The sequence below is a fragment of the Thermomyces dupontii genome (genome assembly GCF_041956625.1).
Source record: "Thermomyces dupontii strain NRRL 2155 unplaced genomic scaffold VTN31scaffold_7, whole genome shotgun sequence".
NCBI lineage: Eukaryota > Fungi > Ascomycota > Eurotiomycetes > Eurotiales > Trichocomaceae > Thermomyces > Thermomyces dupontii.
The window spans coordinates 508548-535598 of NW_027192313.1; the positions used below are offsets into that span (position 1 = coordinate 508548).

General features: G+C 51.5%; 11 protein-coding genes across 11 annotated transcripts; 6 read left to right on the plus strand and 5 right to left on the minus strand.

Annotated features, from left to right (window-relative positions):
- Window positions 1-740: 740 nt before the first annotated feature.
- Window positions 741-1916, plus strand: VTN31DRAFT_6518 (uncharacterized protein; the record flags this gene model as incomplete). The annotated part of the gene is made up of 3 exons (XM_069407137.1): window positions 741-750; window positions 801-1056; window positions 1112-1916. 3 exons carry the CDS (start codon window positions 741-743, stop codon window positions 1914-1916), a joined length of 1071 nt encoding a protein of 356 aa, XP_069258693.1.
- Window positions 1917-2132: 216 nt separating this feature from the next.
- On the minus strand, window positions 2133-3265 carry VTN31DRAFT_6519 (uncharacterized protein; the record flags this gene model as incomplete). The annotated part of the gene is made up of 3 exons (XM_069407138.1): window positions 2133-2578; window positions 2668-3143; window positions 3228-3265. The coding sequence occupies 3 exons, from the start codon at window positions 3263-3265 to the stop codon at window positions 2133-2135; spliced, it is 960 nt and encodes a 319-aa protein (XP_069258694.1).
- A 485-nt stretch (window positions 3266-3750) lies between these two features.
- On the plus strand, window positions 3751-5491 carry VTN31DRAFT_6520 (uncharacterized protein; the record flags this gene model as incomplete). Its single annotated transcript, XM_069407140.1, has 2 exons — window positions 3751-4125; window positions 4193-5491. 2 exons carry the CDS (start codon window positions 3751-3753, stop codon window positions 5489-5491), a joined length of 1674 nt encoding a protein of 557 aa, XP_069258695.1.
- A 243-nt stretch (window positions 5492-5734) lies between these two features.
- On the minus strand, window positions 5735-7238 carry VTN31DRAFT_6521 (uncharacterized protein; the record flags this gene model as incomplete). The annotated part of the gene is made up of 3 exons (XM_069407141.1): window positions 5735-6596; window positions 6689-6903; window positions 6978-7238. 3 exons carry the CDS (start codon window positions 7236-7238, stop codon window positions 5735-5737), a joined length of 1338 nt encoding a protein of 445 aa, XP_069258696.1.
- A 3751-nt stretch (window positions 7239-10989) lies between these two features.
- VTN31DRAFT_6522 (uncharacterized protein) lies at window positions 10990-12426 on the plus strand (the record flags this gene model as incomplete). Its single annotated transcript, XM_069407142.1, has 5 exons — window positions 10990-11185; window positions 11245-11298; window positions 11360-11433; window positions 11511-11992; window positions 12054-12426. 5 exons carry the CDS (start codon window positions 10990-10992, stop codon window positions 12424-12426), a joined length of 1179 nt encoding a protein of 392 aa, XP_069258697.1.
- A 353-nt stretch (window positions 12427-12779) lies between these two features.
- On the minus strand, window positions 12780-14557 carry VTN31DRAFT_6523 (uncharacterized protein; the record flags this gene model as incomplete). The annotated part of the gene is made up of 4 exons (XM_069407143.1): window positions 12780-13728; window positions 13780-13886; window positions 13959-14262; window positions 14487-14557. The coding sequence occupies 4 exons, from the start codon at window positions 14555-14557 to the stop codon at window positions 12780-12782; spliced, it is 1431 nt and encodes a 476-aa protein (XP_069258698.1).
- Window positions 14558-14981: 424 nt separating this feature from the next.
- On the plus strand, window positions 14982-16375 carry VTN31DRAFT_6524 (uncharacterized protein; the record flags this gene model as incomplete). The annotated part of the gene is made up of 4 exons (XM_069407144.1): window positions 14982-15121; window positions 15191-15253; window positions 15306-16174; window positions 16224-16375. 4 exons carry the CDS (start codon window positions 14982-14984, stop codon window positions 16373-16375), a joined length of 1224 nt encoding a protein of 407 aa, XP_069258699.1.
- A 2102-nt stretch (window positions 16376-18477) lies between these two features.
- On the plus strand, window positions 18478-19509 carry VTN31DRAFT_6525 (uncharacterized protein; the record flags this gene model as incomplete). Its single annotated transcript, XM_069407145.1, has 1 exon — window positions 18478-19509. The coding sequence occupies one exon, from the start codon at window positions 18478-18480 to the stop codon at window positions 19507-19509; it is 1032 nt and encodes a 343-aa protein (XP_069258700.1).
- An 18-nt stretch (window positions 19510-19527) lies between these two features.
- Window positions 19528-19989, minus strand: VTN31DRAFT_6526 (uncharacterized protein; the record flags this gene model as incomplete). Its single annotated transcript, XM_069407146.1, has 2 exons — window positions 19528-19930; window positions 19985-19989. The coding sequence occupies 2 exons, from the start codon at window positions 19987-19989 to the stop codon at window positions 19528-19530; spliced, it is 408 nt and encodes a 135-aa protein (XP_069258701.1).
- Window positions 19990-20701: 712 nt separating this feature from the next.
- VTN31DRAFT_6527 (uncharacterized protein) lies at window positions 20702-21632 on the minus strand (the record flags this gene model as incomplete). Its single annotated transcript, XM_069407147.1, has 2 exons — window positions 20702-21406; window positions 21462-21632. 2 exons carry the CDS (start codon window positions 21630-21632, stop codon window positions 20702-20704), a joined length of 876 nt encoding a protein of 291 aa, XP_069258702.1.
- Window positions 21633-25863: 4231 nt separating this feature from the next.
- On the plus strand, window positions 25864-26829 carry VTN31DRAFT_6528 (uncharacterized protein; the record flags this gene model as incomplete). The annotated part of the gene is made up of 3 exons (XM_069407148.1): window positions 25864-25983; window positions 26059-26673; window positions 26728-26829. 3 exons carry the CDS (start codon window positions 25864-25866, stop codon window positions 26827-26829), a joined length of 837 nt encoding a protein of 278 aa, XP_069258703.1.
- Between the last annotated feature and the right edge of the window lie 222 nt (window positions 26830-27051).

A 27051-nucleotide genomic window follows, 5' to 3' on the forward strand; every position in this document is an offset into this window, starting at 1 on the left:
AGGGCAGTCGAGCTGGACCTACTCTATATCCGAGTTTTGAAATCTTAAAGAATATATTGCGCAACGAGGAATGATGTGTGAAAATCTCGACTTGTCCGGGGCAGTCAAACAGAATATAATCCTCTGGAACGAGCGCGTTAGCAGTGATGACGTACAAGCGCCGCATGCATGCCAGGGTACCAAGCATATATACACACCTCCCAACTCCTTGAGTCCGTCCTTGAGCCAGTCAAAGTTCCTCTCCAGCTCCTCCAGCGCATACAACACCGCGCCGTTCGGCCCCAACGCATCATCTTCCATGATCTCCTCTATCGTGACAAAGTCGCGCACGTCCAGCGCACACGGATACGTCGTCCTATCGTTCGCCGGGTCGAGGTTGACTACCGAGCACTGCCGGCCGATGGCCGACATGAATTGGTGCATCCCATCGCAGTAGGTCGACTTGCCAGCTCCCGGTGGGCCGATGACGAGCTGAGCAAACGGCATGGTAGGCTGTCTCAGCAGCACCGTACTTGCGCGCCGCGAATGATTCCGGTCCTAATTACTCGTTTCAAAATGCCCTGTTGGAGACTTCTGTCATCGCCCTGCGGGGAGCTTCGAAATGCTGGAGTTCTGTACATACTGCCGGGCGGTGTAGAGCGGCAGAAAATGCCTCCGCCGAGCGTGCTCCGATCAAGCTCCACGATGATAACGAACAGATCAATTGGCCCGTGTCAATTGAGACGTCAGTCCAAGACAAGATGTCTTCTAGTGAGAACCACTTCACTCCGAACATTTCAGACTGGTACTAACCCTGTCAGATCAGTTCATCGTCGCGTCCCCGCCTTCGGACGCCATCTCGGCCATCGCATTCTCTCCATTCCCAGACTCAACACGGCTCGCAGTAGCGTCCTGGGACAAGAACGTGTATCTGTATGACCTACGGGATGAGAACGGCGCGGTTGGGGAAGGAAAGCTGCTGCAGAAATTCGAGCACCGGGCTCCAGTACTCGACGTCTGCTTCGGCGCAAATGAGGACGAGCTGTACACGGCGGGATTGGACTGGGATGTTCGAAGGTGTGCTTTCTCCTCTGTGATTCGGAGTCACTGTGTCACTGACCATCTTGTCAAGAATCGATGCCAGAACCTCCTCTCAAAGCGTCCTATCCAGCCACCGCGCCGGGGTGAAGTCTGTCGTCTACAGTCGAGATCATCGAATCGTTGTATCTGCGTCGTGGGACTCGACGCTGCACGTTCACCGCGTAGACGGGACCGATTCAACACCGGCGGAGATTCCGCTTCCCTCGAGACCGTTCTCCCTTTCGCTCTCGCGGACGAAGCTTGTTGTGGCCATGGCGTCCCGCGCCCTGCACATCTACGACCTCAAGAGCCTCGCGCTGATCACAGACCAGGCGGACGCGCAGCCGCCCGCTGTCAATCGCGTAGACATTGAGCCTTGGCAGCGACGTGAGAGCAGCCTCAAATTCATGACCCGCGCAGTGGCCTGCATGCCGGACGATGCGGGCTACGCATCATCCAGCATCGAAGGCCGCGTCGCGGTGGAATGGTTCGACCCGTCCCCGGAATCGCAGGCGCGCAAGTACGCGTTCAAGTGTCACCGGCAGACCGTCGACGACGTCGATGTTGTCTACCCCGTGAATGCGCTCGCGTTCCATCCGATCTACGGCACTTTTGCGTCCGGAGGCGGCGACGGCGTCGTCGCGCTGTGGGACGGAATCGCGAAGCTCCGGATTCGGCAGTATCAGAAATACCCGTCTAGCATCGCCGCGCTGTCGTTCAGTTCCAATGGCAAGTATCTTGCCATTGCGGTCAGCCCGGGATTCGAGGATGGGAAGGAAGACATTGGGCCGGGAACGGTGAGAATATATGTTCGGGAACTTGGCGAATCCGAAGCCAAGGGCCGAGGTACGAAATAATATCCTAGACTCGCTTAATATGGGATTCAAGTCATGTCTTTCCTATGTTTGGTGTTGGGGTTCGGCATTGAATGGCTGTGAATGTCTATATGTTGACAGATGTATCATGACCAGAAACAGTAGAAATCATTCTATTTTCGAGGTAATCCTTGTTTCCATCGTGTAACATGCAGGATCTATGCGTCATATATCTCGCCGTGCATTCACTCCAAGGCGTTACTTTCCAGCCGTCGCTTTCCGAACCGTCACCGAGCCATCTGGCATCCCAAAGTACGCTGCAATGGGCTTCTGTCCGCCCGAAACGCCGGCGGCTCGGGCCTGCGGTCCCGTCAGACCGGAGAAAATGCCAACTTCCAGCACGCCGGGGATCTGCTTGATTTTCTGGGCTAGGGCCTCGACTTCCCATTGCCCGTTCTCGCCGCTGACCTTGCCAGCCTGGATATCCGATGACAGGAGAAGCGGCGCGAAGGGGGCGTCGATGATGTAGAAGTCCTGGTCAGTCTTCAGCGGACCCTCCTTGGGGACGGCATTGAGTCGAATGGCGGGGTTTACGCTGCCGAGCTTCTTCAACTCGCGCAGCACGCGGGAAGCGGCAATGGGCGCGACTTCAATCGGGATGTACTTCCAGTTCGTGAGGAGGCGTGATTGAAGTTTCCGCGAGTCTTTATAAAGTTTCCCTCAGTCAGCACGCCGCTCGAGCCGTACGAAAAAAAAAAACGGTTGAAATGGAGACGAAAGAGAACAAACAAACCGGCCACGCAGATGAATTCCTTCGCCTGCATCGCAACAATCTTCTCCTGGAACAAACAGGCCCCTCCGCCCTTGATACAGTTCAGTTCCTCGTCCACCTCGTCCGCCCCATCGAACGCCACATCCAGCACAACACCTTCCGGGATCGCGTCAAACTCCACCGCCGTCAACCCCGCCGAGATGATCAGCTGCTTCGACTGGTAGCCCGTGGGGACAAACCTGGTCAGCGATGTGTCAACGCCCAGGTTCTTGATTGCCTCAACGACGTAGACGATCGTTGTACCACTGCCAATGCCCACCCATTTTGCGTCTTTGGGGTAGTGGTTCTCGACGGCGACCCGGGCCGCGTTGCGCTTGGCTTGCTCGACACTCGCCATTGCTTTTGTAGATTGGAAACGAGTGGAAGGAAGTGTTCGTGGGGGGACGGCGAACGCGGCGATGGTGTTATATGTACAGTGGCCCCGGGATTGTAGCTTTCTGGAGGCGGATAATTATTAGTATTTTGGACAAGCTATCTGGCAGCAGGCCATGATTGAAGATTTGGAGTCGGATTTTACACACAGACTGGAACGAAGAAAGCCAGAGACGGTGAGTCTCATGAAGATGTGACTTTAGTTAGTCATTTGACAGTGCGAACGTATTTTGAACCTCGATGCCGTTTAGTTATTGCTCATGCGTCCGGATAAAAGGATTTTATTTTTAACCTATGGTTAGGTTATCTCGGTGAAGGTCATAAAAGAAAAAGTTCCCCACGATCCCGCCCAGAATCACCCCTCCGCCACCCGCTACGGTTTTCTGGCCGAGGCTTATTTTTAGCGGAGGGCAGCCCTAAGTTCCCAGCAGAATAGGGGCTGGCCAGCCTGGCCTAAGGGCTCCCCGTTAGGCGCGTTCTTGGGCAAGCTCTTTGAACAGTGGCGTCATACCCCCACCTCTAACAATGCCGGACCGACAGTCTCTCCGGCGGCTTAATGCCTTATCGATTTGGCTCGAACCATGAACCATTTCTAATCAACAAAGGTCCGACCGCCGACAAGAGGACAAGCAAACCTGACCCAAAACTGCAGAGTACTTCTTCTCACGCCAAATGACCGACGCTTTCCCGGGGGCTCTGGTGGCCCCGTCTGCTAAGGAACGGAAATATGACCGCCAGCTTCGACTCTGGGCAGCGAGCGGACAACAGGCTTTGGAGCAGTCCCGAGTCCTGCTGGTCAACTCGGACGGGCCAATCGATGGAAAAGGCACCCCTGTGGGAGGAGTTGCCGGAGTCGAGGCGCTCAAGAACCTGGTGCTTCCGGGCGTCGGCGGTTTCACGGTAGTGGACTCAGCAATCGTCACTGAGACAGACTTGGGTGTGAACTTCTTCCTAGAGGAAAGCAGCTTGGGGAAATCGAGAGCGGAGGAGACATGCAAGTTTCTGAGGGAGTTGAATCCGGACGTGGAGGGGAATTTCAGCGTCGAGGTGAGTACTAGCGTCATCGCGCGGGGTGAACGATTATGAATGCGGTACTGATGGACCGACGCCGTAGTCGATCTCGAATCTTCTCAAACAACCCCGATTCATCGACAACTATAGATTGATCATTGTCTCGGGACCGATCAAAAGATCGTCGCTTGACGCGATCAATGAAGCGGCCAGCCAGCGCGGCATCCCCGTCATTTACACCCGGTCTGTAGGGTTCTACTCGACATTCTCACTGCAACTTCCTGCCGAGTTTCCGATAGTTGAGACACATCCTGATCCGGAGGCCGCGGAAGACCTGCGGGTGACGAACCCATGGCCGGAGTTGAAAGAAGCCGCCCAGCGCATTAGCAATCTTGATTCGATGGACGACCATGACCACGGCCACGTGCCGTACGTATTGCTTCTTCTGCATTTCCTAGAGAAGTGGAAGGCCGAACATGATGGTAAAATCCCTGAAACATACAAAGAGAAAGCAGCATTCCGGGAACTGCTGCGCCGCGAGACAAGGACGAACAACGCCGAGGGCGGGGAGGAGAACTTCGACGAGGCTGTCGGGGCAGTACTCAGAAGCATCCAGCCATGGTCCTTGCGAAGCAATATCCGGGAAGTTTTCGAGATGGAACAGTGCCGCAATCTTGCCCCGGATTCCGACAACTTCTGGGTCATCGCGTCGGCACTGAGTGCCTTTTATTCGAAGCACGGCGTGCTTCCTCTTCCCGGCTCTTTGCCCGACATGAAAGCACGGTCGGCCGACTACGTTGCATTACAGAATATCTACAAGCGCAAAGCCCGACAGGACCTGGAGGAAGTCTTGGCGACGGTGCGGGAAACCGAAGCCAAACTGGGTCCGCGTCCATCTCTTATCGACGAGAGGGAAGTCGAGGTATTCTGCAAGAATGCATCGCACGTCAAGCTGATCCGTGGACGATCCATTCCGCGGATCGGCAGCAATGCTCCTCAGGAGACACTTTGGGCGATTCGCAGTGCCCTGGAGAACCCGGACTCCGTCGCTCCGATCTACGTGGCATTCGAAGCGTTGGATGCCATCGTCGACGGTATTCAGAACGGCAGCTTACCCGGCGAGTCTCTTGATAACGACGACGCCTGGTCGCAGACTGTCCATAGCCTTCTGTCGGTAGTTTACGCCGGCAGCAACATCCCCGAAGACGTTTTGGAACGGGTAACCAAGGCTTCACGTGAACTTCGACGCACCGAGGGCGGCGAGTTACACAACATCTCGTCGCTGACGGGGGGTCTTGTCGCCCAAGAAGCCCTCAAGGTGCTGACAAGACAGTATGTTCCGCTAGACAACACGTGTGTTTTTGACGGCGTTGGGAGCCGAAGTGAGATGTTCCGGCTGTAGCATAGAATCAACAGAACATCCTGGTCCTCACGCCTGCTATTTCCACGTTCCTGACTAGGCCGGGGTACTAATGGCACGAACAACCAACCAATCACCAGACAATCTAGATCCCCTTGACATTCTAGAAACCCCAAGACAATCATAACGTCGACCCGTCATGGGAAACGTATCCGGCCATAAATCGTCGCAAAATACATATACACAGCAAAACCAGAAACAAAACGTTATCAGAGCAATTAAAATCTAGGTATCATCCTTCCGTGCATCATCACCGGCCGCATGCTTATCCGGATACTGGTCAAACACCGGCTTCATCTCGCTCAGCAAATTCGCCAGATTGAGTCGCACACTGTGCCGGATGTTTCTCGTAAAAGGTTTCTCGAAAAGCGAGTGGTCATTTTGCTCGGTGGTGTCGATGTCGCTATGCGTACTATGTCTGCCGGACTTGTGCGTGTGGACAAGAGCGGGCTCGACAGTGAGGCAGATGGCGTTCCGCGGTCGACCATGGCCGATGCAGATATCCCGCAGCATGAGGTCAAACGGCAGGTCGAATTTCCTGAGACCCAGCTCGTAGAGGATCCGCCGGGCGCCCTTCTGGCTGACTGCGTACGCAAAGGTGCAGAACTGATGCAGCGGGTAGTGAGTGATGCGCGAATGCTCCGGCACCGTCTCGCGTGGGTCGACCTCCTGCTCAAGGATCGAGATGGAGTCGCGCTCAGGCACCGTGGGATCGTTTCGGTGCACGACGCGCCCGCGCCGGAGTTGTTTCGACAGTTCTCCAAGACCATTGTTGCTGAGGCTGACGTTGGGGGCCATGGCGCCGCAATGGCCGATCCAGAGAACGTCCCAGTTGTCCCCATACGGAGACCGTTTCGGCGGCACAGTCCGCGGGAGAGCGTCAAAATCAAGGTCCGGCGGCTGGCCATCGTACGCGGTGGGGTTTTCAAACGCTGGGTCCGCGTAGGAGAATAACGACCAACCATATAGTGGCTGCGTTAGAGCCCGTGTGGTTGCGGCAAAGTCGATCATTTGTTGGTGGATGTTGATATCCCAGTCAACATCGTCTTCTATGATCAAAGCGGTCTCCAGATTGTTCTTCACGACCCTGACGTCATCGACATTCTGCGAGTCAGCCTCTCCATTCGGAATGCTGGTCTGAAGAAATCTCCCCGTAGGGGCAAGAGATGGTAGTCATACGCTGAGATGGCATCTAGATGGGCTCTCCAGCTTCCTATGTCACCCGGCCGGAGGGAGTTTCGTGCTGCCGGCGGCGGTAACGTTCTATCGGATACTTCGTCACCGGTCCGGCCGCGGATGTACTCAATATCCAGGCCGCTCGTAGCAGCCATCAGGGTCATTGCATCTCGGCGATCTGTTCGGGACGGCAGGCTGATGGCATAGATCTTTCCGAACTATAAGGCAAAAGGTTTTGCATCAGCCGAGTTTTCAGATCGTTGCGCCCCTTGGCGGTCTTGCAGAGGCATACACCCAAAGTTGAGTTGTTTATATCGTCCAGCTGACCATTGAAACTGCTTCCTGCCTCTTTCCCTTGCTGCTGAGATGAGTGAAGCGGTTCGCATCTGAAGCCGAACAAGAGCAATAGCAGGACGACAAACACCATGAAACATTCAGCGAGCAGATGAGGCCGGAGACGGGCTAGGGCCATCTTGACAGCCTCAATGCAGTAGCTTATCTGCCCGGCTCCGAGGGTGGTGTACTTGAGATGAATGAAGAGTCCAATGGGCATTCAGCAGTCACAATCCGCATGGATGCCCCTTAGTAGGGGAGTACTGTACTCCTCGGTACTGTGCTCTCCAGTTTGCTTAGCTCCTAACAAAATAGGATGATGATCTTCGTTTCGTTGTCAAGCATGGATCATCCTCATGTCGTTGTTCCAAATGAAATGTTATGCACCTGCATTTTCCTGCTCAATAGTAATAGGCGAGTATCCGCAAGAATCGTACCTAACTCACAGTTTCCAACGACTTTCCTCGTCAGATGTGCACTGATATTGATTGCGATTGCTCGATCAGATAACGTCTGGCCTCTTCGACATTCACACAAGGGAAGAGCCTGCAGATCGTCCAGCCAATTGAGATCGCGTACGCCCGGACGGAGTTTCTGAGCGTTTCAAAGCGTATGTTTTATATCGTGGGGACGTTACGTCATCCTACCAATGGTCAAGTTCAAAACCCATGCTGTATTGACATACGGAGAATGCATAGCACTTCGTCAGTAGGCTACTGTACTGCATTTCTGGAGACCTTGTTTCCCTCGATTGATGGTCGTGAGGCAGTGAATGATCGCGATGTGGAAGCTATAAGCGCCGATCAAGACAAGACCTCCGAAAATAGTGGCCTTTGGCGGTAGAGAAAGGTACGTACCTAAGCTACCATTGCGATGGACCCGGGGCGTCGGTGGGAAACAAACCAACGAAGGATGCCCGATGGGGACAAACGACGGATCAATACCTCACATGGCTGCTCTCTGCCAATCCGGAGGTAAGGGGCTTTTCGCACGACAGTGACCACCATCTAGGTACCTGACGTACGACTCCTCTGAGTAGGTTAATACGAACGTTGGAGTCCAATTTCAGAAATCTTGCCGAAGATGAATCGATGAATAGTCGGGTGTGGAGGTCGATAGATTCAATCATTCAGGGGAGTAGTTTAGAGAATGCTCAAAATTCAGCAACCTTAGACTCTTGACCAAAGTAGACTACGGAGTACGGAGTACATGTACTCGGTATGTAGAGTACATACGGACCACGGAGTACTTGGTAAGTACCGAAAGTCCAAAGTTGAACTTCTCGTCACGTAAACCTCTACAAAATAGTAGGTAGGTACGGGTTACCTATCAACTTAGGTTATCCGAAGGTCGGGTGAGAGTACAAGTTGGGTAAAGACGAAGTACGAGTACAAACTTAAGTCGTTTGTACTACGAGTACCTACGGAGTACTCGACGCAAGATCGGCAAGCGAGCTTACCGAGGACCTAGGTAGAGGTAGGTAGGTATCTGGTAGGTATGTAGTCCTCGAAGTTATAGGCTGTCTTGAACAGTTCAGCACGCGAAGCACCTTGAAAGCAAGTGATAGCAGCTGTTAAGGCTTTGGCTGGGAGTCAGTACGAGTACTCATATTAGTACGAGTACGGATATCTTATGACTTTGGACCATGGGGCATAGCATAGGCAGACAGACAGACGGAACCTCATTCAGACTCAGAGCCCCAACCCTGCAGCCCAGACTCAGGAGTCAGCGTCAATCAGATTTGGAGCCGATCTTCAATCTTACCCTCACTATGTATTAAAAGGACGGAGCTACTCCGTACCGTAAGGAGTAGTGAGTACCTGGTACCTGAAATGAGCTAACTACCTTACTACGAGGTACAGTAATACTCCTCATAGGTACCTAGGTACCTAGGTAGGTAACTTACTCCGTACCAACGATGCTTGTAAATACTCCGTACTCGTAGAAGGATGGAAAATTCGAAAATTCCCGAGTTAGGCAACGAACCAATTGCCTTGCAAAGACTTGCATCGACCGTTAGACTAAGTTACTTACTTAAAAGTTAACGATGGGTATGGAGAAGAAAAAAAAAAAAAATCGGACTAACTTAAATAGTTACGGAGTAGTGTTTGCTAACCACCTTACCTAACCTAGTAGGTACGTACTTGCTCCAGGTCTCCAGGTCTCCAACCGTCCAGCGGCTTCCATTCAAGCCCAAGTCGGTCAACTTAGGGCTTTTAGCGAATCGCGGCGGACCCTATATTTAAGCGAGGATCCACAGGTACGAGCACAGCACCTCTCTCGCCTCTCGGTTATTTCAAGTCCTGAAGAAGACATCTCGGCAGCTTCCGTCCCAAACGGGTTCTTCGTCATCAACCATGGTCCATAGCCCATAGCCCATAGCCCATGGGTCATAGGCGAGGGGTGTCCTGCTGAGAGCTGCTGGGGTTCCCTGAGATCAACATCGGTAACGCCATCCATCACTCCCACTTCTGAATCCTTCTCTCCTTATTAATATGCTCTCGATCTATGTTGTTGCTGGGCGAAATGTATTGATCGGAGACTGGCCGCTGCCGTTTCAGCGCCCTGAATCAAATCCGATCAGGATCGAAGCGGCGATTCGTCTTTCAAGTTTTTACCTAACCAGGCTAACCTAAGGCTAAAGTTACCACTCCACTGGCCTGAATGCGCAATCATGAGTACATTATACAGAGTTGACTCGATGCTGCGCAAGGCATCTGTCAATGGCAGTGACGACGTTGGCCGGATGATAAGTCTGATTCAGACAGCTCACTGCACTCAGAACAGCAGTGACCTTGTGTCTCTCGTGACCATCGAGCAAGGCTGGCCGTGAATCAGGTTTATTTCATAGTAGTACTCGTACTCTGCTGTGAGATGCTGGGGCGCTCAGGGCCGCAAAAAAAAAACATCCATGAGGGCGAGTAACCTATCCTTTTTTCGTCATTGTCCTCCGTACTGGTGCCACCGCATCAAGAGTCTCTTTGAAGCTTGTTGTGTCTTCAGTGTGTCCCTCGTATGGAGTACTTTATAGGGTTGAACTCAAAACTTCAGTGTCTTCACTCTTCAGGAAGGTAGGTAAGTACTCCGTATCTTAGTTATAACTTAATCGACCCGCTCACTTACCTTTGTCCTTGTGGTCGACGCCTCCACGGGGTACCCAAGGACTGACCTGGTGCCTGAGTCGAGCACTTTTGAAGTCTTCTCTTGGGCCACACTTTTCTGTGGATGTTGCAATCTCCAATCAGGACTAGGCTTTCGCTTAAGGTTCGATCTAATCATTTAATTCTGACATTCAGGAATTCAGGAACAGTTTGACGGATCAATATTTGACTTCGTACTGGACTTCAATAAATGAGCGAAGTTATTACAAACTCCGAATCATTTTAACTTGCATAATTGGAGACATGCAAGATCAATTTCGACAAGATATTGGACAGACGGAAGACTCGGTTGCTCGTAACGAACAAAATCGATCCAATCGGCCAGTCTGTGGACAAGAATGTGTGCATAGTTCGGCATTGGACCCCACCACAACTCTGCAACAATGCAATTGTGAGTTTTGTGACCCTGATTTAAAGACTGTTAAGCGCCACATGCCCGGAGTCTGGATCGATCGGTCGTGGTTCGTGCGGAATGTCTCCAATAATCCAAGCCTTCCCGTCGATCGTCCAGCCTAGCTGGCCTGAGATTTAATTTATTTGCCGCACCTTGCGAATTTTCCATTGGAAAATCAGACAAGGATGCCATTCGTTACTTTGTAGGAAGGACGTTTTCGTCGATCAAGTCGACAGTCGATTCCTCGCGGACTCTGCTTGTTCGATGATTGGCAACTGACCTCATATTTCGACCTCCCCGTCCAGTCATAGTCATATATACCCCGCGCCTCGAAGGACGCTCTCGATGGTCGCTCTCGTTCGCGAGCTACCTTGAGCGCCTCTCCCAGTCGCGGCGGAGAAAAAGACGTTGCCAGGATGGCGATGGTGAATGGGGTTCCGGTGGCTATCCCGCCGCCGGAGGGATACGTGGTCGACTTCGATAACCCGCAAAGACAGTCGCACATTGCAACGTACTGCATCGTTGGCATTGGAAATTTCCTTGCTTTTACATTTCTTCTGCAACGTCTGTACGTGCAATGGATTGTTCGAAGAAGATTCGAATTCGAAGACTGTAAGATCCCAGATGAATTGCGTTGCGTTCTTCTTTGGACTTTCTGACAATTGATGCAGTTGGTTTGGTGATAGCATGGATGTTCTCCGTAGCAATCCAAGGCATCATAACTCGTACGAAACCTTCTACCCATAGTTGATGCTCGCCGTCGAATTCGTGCTGATCTTGTTTCAGGTGGATTCGTGGAGGGAAATGTTGGAGTGCATGCATGGGAAGTTCCCCTGGATAAGTTCAAAAACTTCAACCTGGTAGGTGCAATTGCTGTTGCTAGCTTTTGTTTTTGTTCTAGATGGATTTAAATCGGCCTGACCATCGAGGATCAAAGTTCAACGTGTATCTGAACCCCATCATTTACGCGCCACCTACGGCCCTCTCCAAACTCGTCCTCTTAATGTTCTACCTCAAGCTGGGTAGCCAGTCCAAGTGGTTCCTGTGGTCCGTGTATGCGGTCATCTTCATCAATGTGGGTTCGAACGTCGGCATCTTTTTCAGCGCCATCTTCAGCTGCAGTCCAATCCGCATGGGCTGGGATATCACCGTGACCGATGGCACGTGTATCGACCGACCTGCCTTGTTCAAAGCCACCGCGGCGTTGGGTGTCATCACGGACGTCTTGATCATCTCGCTTCCCATTCCTACGATCCTGGGTCTGCAGATGTCTCGGTCGAAGAAAATTGGCGTCCTGCTGATGTTCACACTTGGTGGTGCAACCGTCATCACCTCCATCGTTCGGCTCGCGCTGCTGATCAAGAGCTTGAACTTGTCCGCCGACCCGACCTGGGGTGCTGGTCCTGTCAGTCTGTGGATGTAAGTCCCCTACTAGCCTTCTTCAACGCCTATATCTATACCCCCTGCTAACCGCTCTCAGCTGCATCGAAGCCAATCTCCTCATCATGTGCGCTTGTCTTCCAACCATGCGTGCCTTCCTCCGAACCGTGGCCCCCGGTCTCATTTCATCGAAGCACAGCAGATCCTACAGCGACGGGAGACATATCCGGTCCGGAAGCATTCGCCTCCGGAGCAACCCGCGACGGCACGACGATTACCGGAGTTTCGACCACGACGATTATGTAGACACCACCAAGTCCTTCCGGCCTGAACCTCATCGGTTTCGAGCGCATGTTACAACGAGCACTCCACACAGTGATAACACCGAGGAGACCGTCTTTCATCAAGAGAGTCTTCCAAAGGACGGGATATTGCAGACAAAAGCCATGGATGTTATCAGCGACGTTGCCTGATTCCATCCATCCGCTATGATTCAATAATGAATACGTAGATCAACATTCAACATCTGTATAAATACCATCCATGTATATATAGATTCCTTCTTCTACCTCTGTTCACATATTGCTATGAATGATGATTACGGCATTGCACAAGCTCCCGTGGAGTACGTTCAAAGGACATGTGGTTCGCCCAACTGTCCGAAATATAATCTACCTCTAGTCATTCAACAGTGGTTCACGGAACGATGGAGTATTGTCGAGATACACGCACACGTCGAGCAAACGCCAAAGACCATGCCACAGTAAATGTCATCAAGCCTTGTCCCGTACTATAATACAAATCATCAAATCATTGACCTCCAACATCACCCCAACCGACCTAGTCCCAGTGTCGGAGGCCCCAGAAGCAACTCCTGAACCTCTTCCTTAACTCCGCCCAGTCTGCTTGCGACACCGAGAATACCAGCCTCTACATCGCCCAGCACAGCGGCAAGCTCGGCGACTTGCGATTGTGCCTTGTTCCCATTACCGGTAACGCTGTCCCGGTTTCTCGAGGCTATGAACTCGTTGATCTGCCGAGTGAGTGTAGCCTCCACCCCGTGCAGGTGGGCTTCGATCTCTTTGAGATTCTTCTTATACCCCTCAAGCACTTTGGACATCTCCTCTGAGCGCTGAGAAAAGTAATCGACCAGATCCAAGGGTACCCCATTCACCGAATTTGTCGACGGATCGGCTTCGACATCGTCGGGCAGAGCCAACGTGCTCTTGCGGTTGCGGATTGATGAGCGTAGCGTCTGGCGCTCCGATACTTGCTGTTCCGAGGACCACCACCCTCCACTGGACATCTGATACTGAAGCGGGAGTTTCAGATTGTCTATCGCCCGAAATGCAACCTGCGCTTCGGCTGTATTACGTGACACGAGTTTTCGCGCCTGATCGATATCCCTGGCATCGTTCTCAAGTGCGATCTGTATCGTATCGACTTTTCCCTGCACAAACTCGACATCATTGGGGATCGTTGCGCCCTGCTCGGCGATCGTGGGCAAGAGGCTATTGACCTCGTTGCACATGTGAATCTGGTTGAGAATGAAGGTATCGATGGCCTCGATTTCTTTCTTCAACTCCTCCGTGCAGCTTTCAAATTTGGTAGTTGGAAGCAAGTTGCTCACGTCGACCTTGACGCCCGGAACGACCGTTTGCGTGGTTGTTGAAGCCTGCGGTTGTTGGCCACTGCTGGTAGTCTTGTCACTAAAGAGAGACAAAGTGGGCTTCTGCTGGTCCTGCTGCTGCTGTTGCTGCGTATTCTGCGTAGAACTGCATGGGAAAGTCAGTAGTCATACCAGGGAAGAATGTCATAATACATACAACAAACTGGGGCCAGAAGTTGTGCCTCCGAGACTGGGAAAAGCTGGCTTGGATTGACCTTGCGATGTAGCTGTGCTGCCAAAAAGTGTGCTGCCCGTAGTACCGCCCTGTGCAGAGTTGTTCGTAAGCTTGTTCATAAGAAAGTCGGGAGCCCAGAAATGGCACACTGAGTATCCTACCCCTGATGTCGCCGTCGTCGTAGTGCCAAACATGCTGCTGGTTGCAGGCGCCGTAGTAGATGTCGTTTTGGCGCCCAGTCCTCCGAACAAACTCGATCCGCCTTGTTGCTGTGCCGTATTCGTCGTGTTGCCGAAAAGACTCGTTCCGCTCTGCTGCTGTGTATTTGTCGTGCTCCCGAACAAACTCGATCCACTTTGTTGCTGTGTTGTATTTGTGTTTCCGAACAAGCTCGTGGTCGGTTTCGACGTGTTCCCGAAGAAACTTCCAGATGATGTCGACGGGGCGCCTGAAGTAGCAGAGCCACTTTCCAACACATCAATGTCAGCTTTGGTCTCGTGTTTTTCGCACTGCCGGTTTTGTTGTGCGGTGCTCCTGCATTCCAGCCGTTGCCTGATAAAAGCAAAGCAGAACAATTCAAGAACATAGATTCCGCTGCCACAGCTACAATCGTACACTTCTTGAAGCACAATCAACAAGACCAGGAAAGATAGCGAGGGAAAAACAGCGCAGTGACTGCTGCAACTTACAACAACGAGGTGGTTCCAGATGTGGTCGTTTGCGCTCCTGTCGACGGAGCGGACGTCTTTGCGCCCAACATGGTGGATTTGATCGTGAACTCGTGAGATATTCGAAGAACAATTGCTCAAACCTCCTTGCGTCGACAAATCCAATCCGGAGGACTTGTCGCGTCCTTGGGGCCTTCGTCAGAACTGAGAGTGAAAACAAAAGCTGTTGCGGGCGGTGAATCAGAGACGCATACCACGCTGGGTTTAGCTTAACTTAAGTCTAGAGGAGCCCCAGCACAGATGACGGATGAGATGAGCTCTCAGAGCTTCAATAACCGTGTGAAATGTCCGTCTTCAGAAGAAGTACTGGGCAATGTCCCTCAATACTGATGCCGCTCATCCAACAATTACAATGATTCTGCACTTAGCGGACCCCAATCGAGGCGGGCACTGGGACATACTGCGGATGTAAAATTCGTCGGTAACAAAGCGATGACAAAGTTCTCCCCAAGCAAGATGGGCGAGGACTCCGACAGTGTATTAAACCCAGTCTGTGTGGCATCATGCGATGCTTCGGGTCTTTCTCGGGAGACTTACGACGTACCCAGGACAGAGGCACTCCAAATCGATTCCAACTATTTCAAGAGCGTCGAATGGTAGAAGCGAATAATATCTCAACATCTAGAGATTTCACGTGGAGGAGTAGCTGGCTGATGCGACTCCAGGGTGCCAGATGGAACAACGGTGATCACGAATTCTGCGGACAACCATATCCGAACCTTTGTATTGTGAGTTCGACTTGTTCGGCTCACTCAGCTTTTTACGCTAATCGCGTTGTAGGCCCCCGGATCTCCTTGACGAACGCGACGCTCCGCTACATCTCAAGCCCTACTCGACTCTCCCTTCGGTGGAGCCGACATATGCGACTGCCATATACCCCTACTTCTCGTTACAGGATCCTTCCACCACTCTCATTCTGTCATCGGTCCGCGAGCATCCCATCAGATTAACCTCTGCGCTCGCGCCCCAGACCATTGCTACTTACTCCTTGGTCAACCCTTCAACGGAAGCCTTCATCACACCTCATTCACTCCTCTACCCGGCTGTACTGGGTGGAGCACATTTCATCACTGGCTCGGACAGTCTGATTTGCTTCTTCGATGTGTCCAGACCCGGTACCGATGGGCCAGTCAGCTGGTTGCCCACTATTCCTAGCAAGCGTAAGAAGATCGTTGGTGGAGGGATCGGAATGAAGGGGATAGTGTCAGCTTTAGCGATGAGTCCTGGTGAGGACGCGATTCTGGCGGCAGGGACCTTTACCAGGAATGTCGCGCTGTATGGTGCCAGAGGGACTGGTGATTTTATGGGCACTTGGAGTGTTGCAAAGACCGAGGCAGATGCTCGCATTGGCGGCTCCGGGGTGACGCAGCTTCTCTGGAGTCCGTGTGGAAGGTATCTCTATATCGCGGAGCGGAAGAGCCGTGGCATGCTCGTCTACGACATCCGAGTGACGGGACAGCTGCTGGGTTGGCTACAAGGGCGAGAGGCTGTCACAAATCAGCGCATGACGGCAGATATCGTTGCCGTCGAAGGAGCCGAGTCGCACGAGATTTGGGCCGGAGGAACGGATGGCAAAGTCCGTGTCTGGAAGGATCCTTTCCTTACGGTAGGGGAACAGGAATCGACATATGAATGGCAGCTGCATGATGGTAAGTAATATCTTCACGCGTTTTGAACGATTATTAATAACAAATCCAGATTCTGTCACCAGCTCTGTGCTCCATCCAAACGCAGGCGTGCTGGCAACATGTTCCGGCCAGCGGCACTTTCCTGACTATCACAGACTCGATGATGATGAAGGTTTGACGGTTTGCAGGAAGGATAACAGTTTGAGGATATGGGCTCTGTAAAGGAGTGGATTGGCGATTCAGCGGCCTCATTGGGTTCGAATCTCGAATTTTTCTGCACACAGCTCCTAGAGGGTGTCAGTGAGAGGGTTAGGGTTAGGGCACAGTTCCTACCAATGCACGACTCGTTGCTGACACACATAGCGTTGAAGATCATAATAGCTGTCCTTGTTGGACTCCTTGGTGTTCATTTCATGGGATACTGCTTCTGCAGAGAGCGCTGCATCTGTAATCGCCATTCCCGTTGCGGGGGGCCCAGGCGAGGGAGGGCTCTGTTTCTCCGAGAAATGCCTGCGACGGCGGCTCCCGTATCGTTGCCATCGGCGCCGCCAATGCCTCTTGGGTCATGACCAAGATCAGAATGAAGAATCCAAGATACATATCTCGAGGAGTTGGGTCTGAGCGGGTCTGCTGGTTACCCAGTTAGTAACTGATAGTTTACTTGGGTACGAGTAGTTATCTCTCACCAATGACCACAAGGCATAAAATCAACAGAAATAACTGGAGAGTTGATTTCTTGATTATTTGATGTTCAGCTTCATGGCGGGTGAACCTGAAATCATGACCGTAGAAGAGCGGCAGAATGTATCCCATGCATGCTCCTTCCTCATTCGCCACAAGAACGCTAGCAAGCTAAAGTTGAAGAGGTTTGCGGCAGAACCGACAGATCCGCCAGGAACATGTTTTGCCTAAGCACGGACTATCCATCAGATTTGATCGACCAATCAAATCAACGGAACTATAACCTCAATGGGCACGAAGCCCTTGAGGTTGAGTTCTGTGTAAATATCTCGACGAGGCTTTTGGGAGATGCTACTAGGTTCAGTTTTTTGAATCTCAGAGTATGGGGTTCATGAAGGAGATCAAGAAAGGCGGCTGGATCACGGAATATTCCGGTGATGTGAAAAGGTTTCAAGCTACGGAGTACCGTGTGAATGGACGCGAATGGGTAAACGACTCTAGAACGAACACGAGACAAGCCATGAAATCTTCAGGTGGACACAAAAAGATCCTGGTTGAACTTCCATTGGGGGAGAGAACATGGTGGTTCTGTTCACGGACGAGCATGATTTGTCCATCAAGGATCGTGGGTTTGGAGCAGGTGTTTCGCGGACTGTTCGTGGTGAGTTAAGCCGCTAAATGACGGTAATTTTGATTGGCACTCAATTCACCGAAAGATGCTGATTCTCGGAATTAACCTTCAATTTAAGCTACCTGCCGCTGAACTTTATTTGATTGAAACGTGCCTGGACAGTAAGAACAGTCATGAGCCAGGGGTAAGATCTTTTGATTTTCGACAATATGGCCACGCCAACAGTGGAAAAGTAGAGTTGCTGGACTATGAAAAATGATTAGTATGCTAGGACGAGCTGAGACTCAATAGAATGGCTGCTACTCGTAAGATGATCGAGCTCAACACATGTATATTCGTTAAGCAGGGTACTGTAGAATTCACTGAGACTTCAACATCTGAATAGGGCCATTGACCAGCCACACCCTTACTCAATTGACTCAACAGACCTTGGTCAAACAGGAAGAAAAACGGCCTCCTTAGCAGAATGATCGTTTCAAGCCGTAGCCTCGTCCACTGAAGAGAGACTGGTTTCGAGACTTGAGATCTCCCAAGTTTTCTCTCTTTCAACTTTCTTGTTTCTCATCTTCTACCTTGCTCGTCCTCTACTTTGTGAATATAGGTAGTTTCCGACGTGCTCTCTAGGTCTGCTCGGTGAAAGATCTCTCCATACCGCTCTTCACTGCTGGACGGCTTCCCCAGGTCATTCTTGGCGAGCTTGCGAAGAAGAAGCAGCCTTTCATCATGTCCAGCGACGATACCTGGACTGAGGATCTCTGGAACGACGATATTTTCGGGGACATTCTGTTCACTCCGTCCGAAGAGACGTCCGAGTCTCACTCCTCGGAAACCTCCGGTCCAGAGGCCCCGGCAACCACTGTCTCCATTTCAGAGGCGGCATGTTCCGAGCCTGCTCGCGTGTGAGTTCAGCTTGCACTTTTCTGTTTATCACGTTTGTCTCCGTTGCAAAACAGACGCGTGCTGATCAGAACGGGAAATTAACAACAGTCTGGGATTCACGCAATCCGATTTGATGAACGCGTTGAGTTCCTTCAAAGATCGCGTCGCTCAAACCACACAAGGAATCCTCGAGGATGCCCAGCTGGCATTGTCCCCGGAATCATTGACCAACAACATCGATATAGAAGGTTGTGAAGGAGCTCTGGATCTGACAATGTCCGAACTGCCCGGCTCTAACGACCCACCGACCTCGCCGCAGAAAGCAGAGTCTCAGTCCGCGCCAAAAGCCCGTGCTGCGGACAAGAAAAGTGCTGAATCCGGCTTGCCACAGCCCAGCTACGAGGAGCTTGCAAAGTATTTCGGACTGCCTGATAAGCGTAAAGGCAAAGCACAAACCACGAACCAGAGCCAGTCCACGCAAAAGCAACCAGTGCAGACCCAGGGTCATGACGAGCAGACGAATGACGGGCAACCCATCAGTATCAGCGTGGACGAGGCGTCAGAGCTGGCCGTATCCAGCAAGGAGGAACATTCGTCTCCAGTGTCCGCTCCTATAACTCCGCAGAAAAAGAAGCCACAGGAGGTAGACCTGTCTGATCCGCAAGGATTTGACCGGCGTATTCCTCGCAAGGACAAAAGGGAGCCCATGCCGTCAATGGACGAATTGCTCAGCGCTGACAACCCGCAAACCAATGAAGACGAGTTGGAGTTTCACAGCTTGGAAGAGGCACGCGCACATGTTTTCAATCGGTATCCCACTCCGCCTCCTGATCCCACGGTGCCAACAACCATGGCGCAGAAACTTCGCATCGTGGCAGCACTGAAGAAGGCAATGTGGTGCGACAGCTGGGCCCTGGACAAGGTCACGCCAATTCAGTGGTGGCAGAAGAATCGTGACAAAACGCGCATCGAGATTGCTGCTTGGGAAATCCTGGATCTGATGATCCATCGCCATACCGAGGGACCAAGTGACCGTCGCGGGGAGACGTCCAAGGGCAGAAATCTTGGACCGGCGTTGTTCCGGGATCGGCTGGACCAAGCAATTCTCGCACTTTATGTGAGTCTATCCTTCTTACCCTTGTTTGAAATACTCTTGGATGGCTGACAGTAATCATGGACAGTCTTACAAGGCGATTGCAAAGCGTGTCTTGGACACAACACCGCGGGAAATATTTGTTGACAACCCCGAAGCCGACATGAAGGTATGCATTGCTTTTTCCTGTTCGTGATATTGGCCCGCTAACATCGACATCGACTTCCAGAGAACTGCATCGAATTCGAAACTCAACACAAACAAGGGCAAACTCCTGGCGGCTGGACGCACGCACCTGAAGAACAGCCTTGATCGAGCCCAGACCGAACAATCGACCACCGCTCCGACCATGTCTGATCCAATCCCCCCAGCGACGCCTGCCTCCATGGACAGGGGCAAGGCATTACCCAACGTCGAGTCCAGCATGACCAAGCAGCGTGCCCAGTCCTCCGCCACCAACCACCCTGCCGTCAGCGTCCCCAGCGAGCATTTCCTGTCCGCGTCAGTACCCGAGTCAAACCCTGCCACGATGATGCAAATGGCCTACAACATGAATCCCGGTGCCGGGCCCATTACCTCTCCCAACCGATTCCACATGTATCAGAACACGACCTCCAACCCAAATCCGCATTTGATGGCTTCAACGCAGCATCTCCAACGGCCACCAAACAGTCAACAGCCAATGACTCAGAACCATCCACAGTTCCTCATGTACCCGACGGGCCAATTCCTCGACACAACAGCAATACGCAATGAGACGCCCAACATGAACCCTCCGTACTCGTATGTCGTCAATCCATTCAGCAACGGATACACTAATCAGCCGGACGTGATACCTCAGCGCTTCGGTGAGTCAGTACCACTGCCTCAACCATCCCGCAAACGCAGCTCCAGTGATGACGATGACGGGTACCTTCACCGCCAGACCAAAGCCAGACGCAACTGACGGTTTGCAACATGGGGTATCGGGGATATATGTGGCAGGACGAACATACCATCCAACAACAAAAGTAATTCCACGATGGCAGCTAATTGTTTCTGGGCAAGAGAGCCAAGTTGCGCATTTATGCTTTGCGTGATCTGGGTGCGTTCGACCGGTCAATCTGTTTGTTTGAAGTCTTTTCTTGATCGATTCCCTGCTTTGTGTTTATACTGTTTTTCCATCTTTTCTGCCTCAATGTCTCCGGAATGTCTTCATTACCCGACGCCCTGCTGGTATAAGTCGGGTCTATGCATATGGGTTCTAATGTTGATAGGAATCAAGCTATGGAATTGTGATACCGTAATCCTCGTAGGGAAAATTCTCCAACGACAACAACAAGCGTCCCCATCCATCGCCGAGATTTCCCGGTTTGCCAGAGTCACCTGCCTTTACACGCTCTGCCTGTAGGGCAGTGGCCTCTTTCTCCGGCTCGGATTTCTCTTCGTCCTTGTGCTCGCCCGTCAACCCGGCCAGTACCTCCTCCTCGCGGCCCCGGTACTCTTCAAGCAGTTCCTTGTACGGAACCCAGACGACCTGCATCCCCGCACGCCGGCCTGCTTCCACACCAGGAACGGAGTCTTCAAACACAAGGCATTCTTGGGGCTCAATCTCCTTTTCACCCTTTTGTCGCAGATCCTGGTTGATGACTTCCAGCGCAAGCAGGTAAATGTCTGGCAAGGGTTTTCCACGTCCCTTTCCGATCCGCGGGTCGTCACCCCGGATTTGTCTCGATTCGGGGAAGAAGGCGAAAAGATCTTGGAGGTGATCCGTCTTGAGCTTGAAAGTCCTGCTCTGCGAGGAAGTCGCCAGCGCGACATGCACTGGCTTGTCTGTGGACAAGGTCGACTGGAGATCCTTGAGGAGCTTCATCACGCCTGGAAGAGGCTGGCATGTCGGGAAATACTTGTGCTGCAGGGCGACCAATCTTTGCTGATACTCCTCCGGGGTAATGGGCAGCTGCGCCCAGTCATGGAAGATCTTGCTAGCCTGTATAACGGGTTAAAAGGGCCCGCCTTACGTTTAGGAATGGCGAATGACTAACCTCAGGTTGGGGACGTCCCTGCAATTGGGCTTTGATGGACCATGGCAAAGGAGGTCGACCATATTGTGTCAGGATCTCATTGGTGATTAATGTATACTTGTCCTCGGAGTCGATCAACAGGCCGTCCATGTCAAAGAGACAGGCCCGGATTGGAGGGAGTTTCGTCGCCATTGTCGAGGACTACGATCAATTTGATACTCTGCAGTCTGGAGAGTGCCGGTTGAGTCACCAAGAATGGACGCCGAGCCTCCAGTCCGCCACCCAAAAAAGGCTTAGCTTCTAGTAGGTACATCCTGAGCTTTTGTATCGGAATGGGTCGGAATGGGGTTCTTTAGTACTTCGAATGCCAGTTGGTGCTTGAATGCGAGTGGATTCATGGTACTTAAGTCAGAAATGTGATCAATATAGACAAAAACAAGCTGCAAAAAGCTTCATGATTATTTTGGCTGCTCTTAGTTTTTCTTTTTATCTCTAGATGCACAATGGGCCAGTTTTCTCTAGAACGTGGGTGAACAGCGCATCGTGGGTTGTGACAGGTTGAATTGTCGGATCTAATTCCTCCGTAGGAGCATGTAGTACGTTGTACGAGTAGTTCGAAAACCCTATTACCTTTCCATACTCGTGATCCCATAGTTCGATTGGAGTGGTGTCAGGAGCTCATCTAGGAACGACATAAATACTCGTCGCATAACTTATGAGTTACGACAGTACAACATCGAGTGCAGCGGAAAAGAGAAACAACAGAAGGCTGCAAAGTTGCCAAAGAGTAAAAAAAAAAAAAAAAACTCACGAAAGCAATCACGTGAGGCAGGCAGAGCCAGGATAGGCGTGTGATCGTCGGAACTACATTTATGAATCACGTGACATATCACATGATCTTTTAATTTCATTCACCGGATAGGGACTAGCGTCAGTACAGAAAAAAGAACGACTGTCAGACACAATTGGTGTGAATGTGAATACATGGGAACTGCATTATGATCAGGCTGTCAATCAAAACGATGATGCCTATCCGTGAACAACAAAAAACAACACGATCCTATCACGCCAAGCTTCGCGTCTTGCCAGATTACCTCAGGTACCTAGTGAGTCGATGCCTATATTCCGAATTCCGTGGCATGATTCGTTTACGACGAAGGGAATTGGCTTCCTCCACCAGAAGACGATCCTGCTGATGGGCTGCGAGGAACAGGTCCACCCATTTCACATTTCTTTTCGCGACTTGGTCCTCGTAGAGCTCTAGCATGTCAGCTAACATTTTCCTGCCTTCCTCCACGCGGGTCTCCCACAACCCCTCGTCGTCTTGATCGTCATTATGAAGGTACAACTCGCTTTCTGCCTCATTCCCCGAGTCCAGCTCGCTTCCAGACTCGAGGTCCGACTCTTGAAGTTGGTCTTCTTGTGGTTCCTGGCCTTGAATTGCCGCAGCCGGCGCATATTCCGGTCGTAGAAGGAGCCCCTCGCCTTTCCAAAACGGACGTGTTGTTCTGCGCTTCACAGTCTGGAAGAACTGCGGGTCAGGGAACTCGTAACAGTGGACAATATCTTACAAGTCAAAAAGCGATTCTGAAGAAATGCTCGGCACCCGCAAACCCAATTAACGGGGTTCGTATGATAGATTATCATTTTTTGTGGGTCAACTGACTTTGCCGCATCTCTCTTCCATTGCCTTTTAAACGCTTCCCTCCATCGAGCCTTATGGACTCGGGTCTGCCCACTCAGGATTGCCGATAAACGGTGCTCCGCATCGGGCAGAACACGCGTTATGAGGATGAACACGATCAAATCGACGCGAGGTCGATTGAAGCGGTGGAGATAATCATATTTTAACCTCCGCCAGAGGGACTCCGAAATCATTGCTTCCCTCCATCGAGCCTTATGGACTCGGGTCTGCCCACTCAGGATTGCCGATAAACGGTGCTCCGCATCGGGCAGAACGCGCGTTATGAGGATGAACACGATAAATCGACGCGAGGTCGATTGAAGCGGTGGAGATGATCATGTTTTAACGTCCACCAGTGGGACTCTGCAATCATTGTTGTTTTGACTGTCGGAATCTGCTTCGGATCGGCGGACCTCGCCCACAGTTCCCGCTGCTCTGGGTGATACCAATTCTCAAAAAGATAAGCCCACAGCCGAAAATAGCCGCGAGGCCTGCACCACCTATACATCTCAGTGGCACATTCACGATGGATAAGATCAGAAGATTTGAATGTGCCATTCTGATCGGGAATGAAAGGATGAAAATGAAAGTGATGACACATCATGTCCAAAATTGCCTGTTTCTCATCCTTTGTCCTTGGTTCCAGCCGCCCTTCGTCTTAATTTCTCTGTCCTTGATGGACACTCACATTCAGCAGGATAAAGATGGCTCGACGGACGGCCGGCGTTGTATCTTAGAGCCCCAGCAGATCTCCAGCTCAGGAATGACTTTTTGCGCTTCTGCGGGCCAGTAATTGTCTTGGCTATCTGTTTCTTTTGAGTTTAACTTCAAACTGACCGCGCGCTTGATATGCCAATAACACAGCTGAATTTTGGCATTTTTCCAAACAGAGGTCACAGCCGCAATCTCTGCGGTGTCCTTGTCAATGGCGAAACAAGCTGAATTGAATCCAAAACCATCTTTGAGCCGCTTTAAGAACCGATAGAGCACGACTGAAGTTGCGCCAGGATCTGCACGAGCCTTTTTCTTTTTACCTCGCGCATTGGCCCCTCTAGGACTCACAACCTCCGTTAGGCAATATGCTAAAGGAACTCCGGTGCCGTCAATCTCGGCAAGCAGCAAAAAGGTCTATGCCGGTGTTATTCGTCCCATAGGTTGAGTCCATCACAAGCTGCGTGGTCGACCTGGAAAGCTGCATAATGTTCTCCGGAGCATAGAGACACAATGCCCTAACGTTGCCCTCCTGGATGATACCATATCGACCTTGATATTGGCCGTATTCAGATAGGAGCTTCTCTGCCGAGGCCACAGGGTCTGCATCTCGCTGCCATATTTCAGCATTTGCTCTTTGCCAGAGAACTTGGTACCGAGTGACGGTTTCCGCCTCGCGCATCCCCCGAATTTCACGATAAATTTCCGAAGGCGTTTTAGTCGCGACAAGCTCGTTGATCGATTCCCGAACCATCGGTGGCACTTGCACATCTTCATAAGGAGGATGCCACTCGTGATGGATAATAATTGACAGTGTCCGGCTCTGAAAGCATGCGCGCATAACGAGTTTACTCTTGCAATCAAACCGCATCATGCGTCTGCCATCACGTCGCCTTTCGAGGTCAACGTTTGAATGATAACCTTGAACATGGCGAGATCTTGAGAGCAACGGTATGTATATGTGAGGCTCTGTAAGTTTGATCCTTTGTGCTTGAAGCGGAAGCCTCCTTCTTTCCAAATTATCTCTGTGAAATCACGCAATGCCGCGCTCAATGTCGCCAATGGAGATGTTTCCGAGTCGGGATTGCCAGCGGAACCGGGTTCATTCGATTGCACTAGATCGCCGAACATAACAGGAAGAGCATCCATATTGAACGTGTAAGAAGCATTCAGAACTTCGCTCTGGCCCTGTTAGAGAAATAGAGCGAGAATGAGATGCTGCCCGCTGAAAATATTGAATTTCACAGGCAACTCACAGCCTTTTTCCAACGGCGAAGACGCTGAATGAAATCTCTCCATTCATTGATATGCAGCTGTCGTTTTCGACTATGGCGCTGGCAAGTTTTTTTCCTTTTGCCGTGTTTGTTGATTTCGAAGTCTTCGGCAGGCCGACTTCTTTTGCAGATGGAGCAAGGAAATTCAATCTTCCCTTCAGAAGCCATCGTCAATCGCTGTTACGATTAATGCCACAACTGAATGAAACTAGTCTTGCTGATGAGCGTGGTGTGGTGAAGCAAAAGTACCGCGGGAAAAGCGGACGCGATATGCAGAACGCGATGAGCTAACGGAGGAAACAAACAATAGTTATTATGTAATAATGTAGATGACTAATAAACTTGTCACGTGACTGTCATAAAATTAGTTCCGACGATTACACCCGCAGAGAGCCAGGTCGTCACGCCGTTGAGTCTTGGCTTTTGCCGTGTTCCTCGATCCGGAGTCTTACACATTCCGGGAGCGCTGAAGAGTGTAATAACAACATGAGGACATGGGCCTTCGACGCGAATAATACCTTGAAACAGGGGGCGCGAAGTTCATGCGGCCCGTTTGGAAGATGAACCGGAAAAATACGGAGTACACTATCTAACCCTATGGAGTGTCTATTTTAGGGCTTGGGTGGTAGGGCTAGCCCTAACTTCCCTATTTGTTAGTAGTAGGCATGGCATGCCATCAATCCCATCTAAGTCCAGCTCGGCATCAAGACAACTTGAAGTTAGACAACCAAAAGGTCCAAAACCGCAGGCTCCAATGGTCCAACACCAACTCACGTCGAATCCCGCTTCATCATCACGAAATAAAAATCAAGAAAATGACAGTGAATCCGAGGACGAGTTCTACGACGCTCACTTTCCTCCAGACGAGGAAGCTGTGAGTTGAAAGGCACCCCGCGCTTGCGATATCTAGCGCATCACCAGCTGACTTTCACCATTCTTTTTCTCTAAGAAACTCTTAGCAGAGTCCAACGCCCACAAAGAAGAAGCCAACAAACAGTTTGTCGCGGCCGCGTACTCCGAAGCGTTGTCGACATACGATCGCGCACTCGCGTCATGTCCGAACTACTTGGATTACGAGATTGCGGTGCTCCGAAGTAATATCGCAGCGTGCTATTTGAAGCTCCAGGATTGGAAATCCGCTGTGGATGCGGCGACCGCGAGCATTGCGTGTCTTGATCGATGTTTACAGAAGAAGGAAGCAGGCGAAGACACCGACTCGTCAATGAACAAGGCCGGAGGCGATGGACGAGAGGGAGTCGTCGAGCTGGCTGCTGGAGAAGATGAGAAAGCGCAACTAGAGCGACTAGATCGCGAGGATGCCCGACGGAAAGACGTCCAACGGATCCGGGCAAAAGCTCTCCTTCGACGAGCGCGGGCTAGGACGGAGTTGGATGGTTGGGCGAATCTGCAGGGTGCGGAGGAGGATTACAAGGAACTTTCATCAATGGACAATCTGCCCGCACAGGATCGCAAATACGTGCAGAAGGCGCTGCGGGAGTTACCAGCCAGGATCCAGGTTGCGCGCGAAAAGGAGATGGCGGAGATGATGGGGAAGTTGAAGGAGGTAAGTTCAGGCCTTGAGTACTCACACATGTTTGACTCTTGCTAAGATTCGTAGTTGGGCAATGGCATCCTCAAGCCCTTTGGTCTTTCGACGGACAATTTCAAGTTCACCAAGGATGAGAAAACGGGCGGTTACAGTGTGCAGTTTCAGCGATGACGATCTATCCGGTCGCTATAACCTACCCCAAGTGTAGATCTGGCCATGTAAACAGCTGAATAATGTCACAATCGCATGATCCTTGAACTCTTTCATGTGATGGTTCATGATTGGTCGATCGTTCGGCCATTTTGCTCTTGGCCTGGACCCCTCCTTGCCAGCTTCCATTGCACGTGATGTGGGGAAGCTCTGGGGGATTTCCGACGACGAACCCTTATCAGA